The sequence below is a fragment of the Electrona antarctica genome (genome assembly GCF_951216825.1).
Source record: "Electrona antarctica genome assembly, chromosome: 23".
In the NCBI taxonomy this organism is placed as follows: Eukaryota; Metazoa; Chordata; class Actinopteri; order Myctophiformes; family Myctophidae; genus Electrona; species Electrona antarctica.
The window spans coordinates 37,571,357-37,578,856 of NC_136804.1; the positions used below are offsets into that span (position 1 = coordinate 37,571,357).

The 7,500-nt window shown below is 43.7% G+C and overlaps 1 protein-coding gene across 3 annotated transcripts in view; it reads left to right on the plus strand.

Annotated features, from left to right (window-relative positions):
- cdk17 (cyclin dependent kinase 17) overlaps nucleotides 1-7,500 on the plus strand; it is a 46,102-nt gene that overhangs the window by 7,139 nt on the left and 31,463 nt on the right. For 2 of the 3 annotated variants that reach the window (XM_079494614.1, XM_079494615.1), the window contains exon 3: nucleotides 5,022-5,190. In XM_079494614.1, the coding sequence (XP_079350740.1) occupies nucleotides 5,064-5,190 (127 nt within the window). In that variant the 5' untranslated portion in view covers nucleotides 5,022-5,063. The remainder of the gene's footprint in view (nucleotides 1-5,021; nucleotides 5,191-7,500) is intronic. The other variant, XM_079494613.1, reaches the window with a different exon arrangement.

Sequence of the window (7,500 nt, forward strand, 5' to 3'; positions counted from 1 at the left end):
AAGGCAAGTGGGGGGGGGGGGGGGGGGGGGGGGGTAGCGTAGCGGTCACACTCACACACTGATTGATGGAATGATTCCAGGGCATCCAGCACTGCACACACTCGTCTTGTCCTAGACGAGGAATGGCTGTGGAATTTCAAGAACGACAATTTTTACAATTTTTACAATTTAAATTGGGGGTCCCAGAGATAGAAATGCCATTAAACGGGGTCCGTTGTAGACTTAATTGGTAAAACTACCTCTGTATTTAACAAAACTGCTAGATCTCAATACATCAGCTTATGGTACTAGATCACAAGATATGCTTTTATTGAAGGTACCAAAACTACTACTAAATTGGGAGATACTGCCTTTGTATGCTCCACATTTATGGAATGGTTGTCAAAACAAATTGAAGTTGAATGTTTTTGTTTTGTTTACTACTTTTAAGAGACTCTTAACTGACCTCACACTAGAGGAAGGCATATGCACCTGCTTTCTGTAACATTTGGTTACAAGGTTGTGTTTCTGTGTGTATGTGCTTATGTATTATATTTGTTGTACTGTGTGTCCATGTCATGTATGTAAAATGTAAATGTTCTTATTTGTATACAGGGCGCCATTGAAAAAGAGACCCTGGTCTCAATTGGATTCCCCTGAAATAAAGGTTACAAACAAACAAACTAATGCATGTCAAACTGGGGGTCCTTGAAATGAAACGGGTTAAGAATCACTGCTAGAGCCGTGAAGATCCTCTTCTCTTATGGGGGTCTCTGGATCTTTTCACATGGGGGTCCGTGGGGCTAATTAGTGTTCATTTGGGGGTCCTTGACACGAAAGAGTTTGGGAACCACTGATGATCAGGATCGACCCAGACAACACGGTCTCAGCCAGTACCATCCAGTGAGACAGTACCATCCAGTGAGACAGTACCATCCAGTGAGACAGTACCATCCAGTGAGACAGTACCATCCAGTGAGACAGTACCATCCAGTGAGACAGTACCATCCAGTGAGACAGTACCATCCAGTGAGACAGTAACACCCAGTGGTGGTTGTGGCTGGGGGAGAAGTAGGCTACTCTGATCTGTAACGTAAAAGTTACAACAACCATTTAGAAATGACAAGTAATAAGTCATGCATATGAAATAGAAGGTTGTGTATCTGAAGGTGTTGGCCAGGTGAGTCAGTGAATAGAAGGTTGTGTATCTGAAGGTGTTGGCCAGGTGAGTCAGTGAATAGAAGGTTGTGTATCTGAAGGTGTTGACCAGGTGAGTCAGTGAATAGAAGGTTGTGTATCTGAAGGTGTTGGCCAGGTGAGTCAGTGAATAGAAGGTTGTGTATCTGAAGGTGTTGGCCAGGTGAGTCAGTGAATAGAAGGTTGTGTATCTGAAGGTCAGGCCAGGTGAGTCAGTGAATAGAAGGTTGTGTATCTGAAGGTGTTGGCCAGGTGAGTCAGTGAAGGTTGTGTATCTGAAGGTGTTGGCCAGGTGAGTCAGTGAATAGAAGGTTGTGTATCTGAAGGTGTTGGCCAGGTGAGTCAGTGAAGGTTGTGTATCTGAAGGTGTTGGCCAGGTGAGTCAGTGAGGTGTATCTGAAGGTGTTGGCCAGGTGAGTCAGTGAATAGAATGTTGTGTATCTGAAGGTCAGGCCAGGTGAGTCAGTGAATAGAAGGTTGTGTATCTGAAGGTCAGGCCAGGTGAGTCAGTGAATAGAATGTTGTGTATCTGAAGGTCAGGCCAGGTGAGTCAGTGAATAGAAGGTTGTGTATCTGAAGGTCAGGCCAGGTGAGTCAGTGAATAGAAGGTTGTGTATCTGAAGGTGTTGGCCAGGTGAGTCAGTGAATAGAAGGTTGTGTATCTGAAGGTCAGGCCAGGTGAGTCAGTGAATAGAAGGTTGTGTATCTGAAGGTCAGGCCAGGTGAGTCAGTGAATAGAATGTTGTGTATCTGAAGGTCAGGCCAGGTGAGTCAGTGAATAGAAGGTTGTGTATCTGAAGGTCAGGCCAGGTGAGTCAGTGAATAGAAGGTTGTGTATCTGAAGGTCAGGCCAGGTGAGTCAGTGAATAGAAGGTTGTGTATCTGAAGGTCAGGCCAGGTGAGTCAGTGAGCCGGGGCTGCCTTGGCGGGGCTGTTTTTGTGGCATATCATCGCCCAACTGCATTTCCTGTCTGTGTCACATCTCACCCAACACCCCTTCCTGCCCCCATAGCTGCGTGTGTGTGTGTGTGTGTGTGTGTGTGTGTGTGTGTGTGTGTGTGTGTGTGTGTGTGTGTGTGTGTGTGTGTGTGTGTGTGTGTGTGTGTGTGTGTGTGTGTGTGTGTGTGTGTGTGTGTGTGTGTGTGTGTGTGTGTGTGTGTGTGTGTTAATAAAATAAATAAAAACTAGACTAAAATGTTAGGAAGGGACTAGTAGACATTGAGACAAGAGATCCAGTATAAGTCATTTTACACTTCGTTGCATGCTGAAAATAGCAGATCTACAAGCTCACAGCGCGACACGTTGTGAGCTTGCAGATCAGCTATTTTCAGCTGATCTGACGGCATCAAGGTCCGACAAAATACATTTTGTTCGACTAAATCAACTGTAGATTTAGTCGACTAAAACTAGACTAACACTAAAACATTCCATGTGACTAAAATGTGACTAAAACTAAATGAAAACAATTCAAGAGACTAACGACTAAAATCTAAATTTGCTGCCAAAAACAACACTGGTGTGTACGTGCGTCCGTCCGTGCACGTGTTATCACAGGGTCAGCAGAGGTACCCATTCCGTCCCGCTGCCTGAGGGGTCGGGCGTTGCCGCGGTAACCCTCTGAACATTCCGTCCCGCTGCCTGAGGGGCCGGGCGTTGCCGCGGTAACCCTCTGAACAGGGAAGCTGGCCTGAGGCAGAGCCGCCAAGGTGTTTCCTGTGACCTGCTGTGTGTGTTGACTCTGCTGTGTCAGCGCGTGCCACCGTGTGTGTGTGTGTGCGTGAAATGCGTGCACGTGTGAGCGCACAGCCACACGCACTCTGTGTTAATGTATCCACTTGAATGCAGTACGTAGAGTACAGGCTTGGGGAGGAAGAGCAGAATGTTTAGGCCTGTCTCAAAAGATACAAAACGATATTAATATTATATAATTGACTTTTATACCACTTAACTCTTTCACCGCCATTGCTGTAGATGTAGGTCAATTGAAGCCTATTTTTTGATACTACGCTTACCGCCATTGCCGTTGATTAATGGCAATTGCGCTTTTATAGTGCATTCGATCGATCGAGCCATAATGCTACTTACGTTAGCCGGTTAGCTAGCTGTGTTGTTAGCACAGCACTGGATCGTCCATTTTAGATTGTCGTCGCCATAATAATCCATTCTATCTGTTTCTTTCAATCGCCTGTATCTCCTATTCCTTGTCCAAGATGGCATTTTTGGTCAAAACAACGTTTCTTTGACGGCACAGAGCCGACGATGTGGAGCTCTCCAGTGCCCCGGTTTGGATTGATATTGTAAACGAGGCCTGTCCAGGCTCCGTTGCGCTTACTAGGATAATACTACTTCTGGTAGACTGGAAATGTGGCTTTTCAAAATAAGAGCTCAAATAGGAAAAATGCTGGCGTGAATTAGATCCTAATTTTTCAATAAATGCTAGCGGGCTATGTGTTAAAGGGTGTAAAAGATCGGTTTCTCCAGAACGGGTAAATTGCATCAAATTGCAAAATTACTCATTTTGAGTGAAAATCGGGCCGATCGGTGGCTGGTGGATCGGATGGTCATAGTCTCTTGAGTAGTTTTCATTTAGTTTCAGTCACATTTTAGTCACTTGGAATGATGTTTTAGTGTTACGTCTAGTTTTAGTCGACTAAATTCTATAGTTGATTTAGTCGACTAAAATGTGTTTCGGCGGGCCTTGATGCTGTCGCAATAGCTGATCTACAAGCTCACAACGCGCCGCAATGCGGCGCGCTGTGAGCTTGTAGATCAGCTATTTTCAGAATGCAACCAATAGTAAAATGACTTATACTGGATCTGTTGTCCACTAGTCCCTTCATAACATTTTAGTCTAGCTTTTATTTGTTGACAAAATCAACAGTATATTTAGTCATAGTTTTAGTCATCATGGCTTAGTTTTTATTGTCGTTTTATGTCGTTTTTGTCAGTGAAAAAAAGTGGTTGACGAAAAAGATGTCGTCATCATATCAGTCGACGAAAACATCACTGACCTCTAGTATGGTTCTCTGTGTGTAATTATTGGCGAATGATGTATTATTAGGTTTGATTAATTCTTTTATTTAATTAGTATTCATGCTTTATTCATGTGTTTTGTGTCGTGCGCTGCGCTGCGCTGCTCTGCGGAGACAGGCAGACGACCTCATCGGCTTATGAATATTGGATTAAAAGGAATGCTACTTTATTCATGAACGTGTCTATTTTCTGCTCGTTCAGGAGAGCACTTGAGCCGTGAGGGGACTCTGAAATCCCCCACCAGGGAGAGAGAGAATTCTTCTTCTAGATCACACACAACATGGGCACGCACGCACGCACGCACGCACGCACGCACGCACGCACGCACGCACGGCAGGAACACACACACACACACACACACTGCATTCGTTCGTTCATACAAACAACGCCATGGCTGTTGTTTGTGTGTTATTAATACAGTGATGTTCATTTTTCTCCTTCTGCGTCTGAAATAGGGTTTTAACCCATTCAGGCCTGACGTCAATTTTAAAAAAAATAAGTTTTCTAAATCATGACAATTTTCTGAAAGATTTGAGGCACATTTTAACGATTTTTCAAAAATAGCAGATCTACAAGTTCATAGCGCCACTCGGTGGCACGCTATGAGCTTGTAGATCTGCTATTTTTCAATAGCTAAATTATAACATGTTATGTTAACATGTTATAACATGTATAATGTTTAAAACACCAAAAGGGGTTCCCGCCCAGAATGGGTTAAGCAACTAGTCGAATATTCAACTAGTCGACCAGTAAAAAGTGTGTGTGTGAAGTGAAAGCTCTAGTCTAAACCCTGACTGTGTCTTGTGTCCTAGCAGGCCTGCCCCGCCCCGCGCCCCGCCCCGCCCCGCCCCCCCATGGAGAAGATGAAGAGGTTGAAGCGCCGTCTGTCTCTGACGCTGCGTTCCAGCCACAGCGTCGACGAATCCCTGTCGGAGCTGGCTGAGCAGATGACCATCGAGGACGGAGGCTCCAAGGATAACGGTTAGTGTGTGTGTGTGCGTGCATGTGTGTGTGTGTGTGTGTGTGCGTGCGCGTGTGTGCGTGTGTGCGTATGTGCGTATGTGTGTGTGTTATGCTTCTGTGGTGGAAAGTAATTCAGTACTGTGTACTGAAGTACTTAGTATTTGTACTTTCTACTTTTGGTGCTTTAGGTCCATTTTGAAGCCAATACTTTTGTACTTTTACGCAGAAGTAATGTTTTAATTCCAGACTATTTACTTGTAACAGAGCATGTCTTCTACCTTGGTATTATTGGTAGTATTGGTATTATTGGTAGTATTGGTATTATTGGTAGTATTGGTATCTGTATTTAATTAAAACATTTTTTTTCCACCAGTGAGTGACATGGTTTGCATCAGTGTTACCAAACTAACCAGATTATGTGAGAGAAATTAGCAACCAAGTAAAACGAGGCCAACAGAAGCCACTAGGCCACAAGTAACCTCACCTCACGTGATGTCCCCAGACTTTCCACCTCGGAGGAAATGCCTCCTCTGTGTTCCTAAACCGCCAAAATGTCTGTTTGAAAATGATAGTTTTCTGAAAAAGCTATGTTTCTATGTCAGTCGTTTTTCAAAAAATAGCAGACCTACAAGCTCGTAGCGCGCCACTCGGTGGCGTGCTATGAGCTTGTAGATCTGCTATTTTTTCAATAGCTAAAGCATAACATGATGCTAACACCAAAAGGGTTTCCCGCCCAAAATGGGTTAAAGGACCACTTCACCACTTTTCAACATCTCTTCATATAATTGGTCCTCACTAATGTTCATGATAAAACACCACAATTTTTTTCTGCTAGGTCTGTGTCTCATAGGAGGGCTGTGGGCAGTTCAGAAACCCGTCCTCCAGTGACATCATCGTTAGGCAGATTTTTTTTTAAAACAAGATTTGTTTTAAAATATATTTAGATTTTTATTATCGTGAGAACGATGGCTTCAACTTTTGCATTGCAACTTTTCAGGAAAAGAAAGCCTGTAGTTTCTATTGGCTTGGAATCCCCACCGATAATGTCACTGGTGGACGGGTTTCTGAACTGCCCACAGTCCTCCTATGAGACACAGATTGAGAAGAGAAAAATTGCGGTATTTTATCATGATCATTAGTGAGGACCAATAAGGAAGAGAAGTTGAAAAGTGGTGAAGTGGTCCTTTAACCGTTTCCGTACATAGATAGGACGTCCCCACACGTCCTAGGGGTCCCAATCGACGCGTACATAGGGCGTCTTTTTTTTATTTGTCAGTTCGCCTTTCGGCTACCGTATGCTACACTCTAGGCAATTGTTAGCTTATCATTGACTTAGCCGTTAGCGCGGCGGAAAGAATGACTCGTCTCTCCTAATCCAGGGCGCTTTCCGTGGTGTTGGACGGATCGATATACTGGCGCTTCATTTCTGCTCCTCATCCGTCTCTCCCGCAAAATATGAACGCTTTTTGGATCATATATCATATAAACTAAAACGATCGCAATGTAAGCTAGCTATGTTAAGTAAACTTTTTTTTAGTGGATTGTTTCCGGGTCATGGGTTTCCGAGTAAAAGCCGCCATGTTGTTCCGGCACTCCAGAGCTCCTATTTTGAAGGACTTCCGGCACTGATTGTGTTAAGGGCCCATCCATCCACCCACCTACCCATTCCATTAATTAAATCGATGCATGTCCACTTGTCAGTTTCACATCGATACTTATATTGACATCGTCATAGATTGACCCATAAACCCATAAACCCACTGAGAGTCATTGTGTGTGGTTTGGCTGTGTTTTTGGCAGCAAATTTAGATTTTAGTTTTAGTCGCAGTCTCTTGAATAGTTTTCATTTAGTTTTAGTCACATTTTAGTCACCTGGAATGTTTTAGTGTTGGTCTAGTTTTAGTCGACTAAATGTCATGAGATTTTAGTCGACTAAATCTACAGTTGATTTAGTCGACTAAAATGTATTTTGGCGGGCCTTGATGCCATCATAATGACTGATTTTACACTACAAATAGCGCCTTGTAGATCGGGCTATTTTCAGCATGCAACCAAGTGTAAAATTACTTATACTGGATCTCTTGTCCACTAGTCCCTTCCTAACATTTTAGTCTAGTTTTTATTTGTTGACGAAATTGTCAATAGATTTAGTCTCAGTTAAAAAAAGGTAGTCGACGAACATTTTTAGTTTTAGTCGACAAAACCAACCCTGCTGTGTGTGTGTGTGTGTGTGTGTGTGTGTGTGTGTGTGTGTGTGTGTGTGTGTGTGTGTGTGTGTGTGTGTGTGTGTGTGTGTGTGTGTGTGTGTGTGTGTGTGTGTCTGTGTCT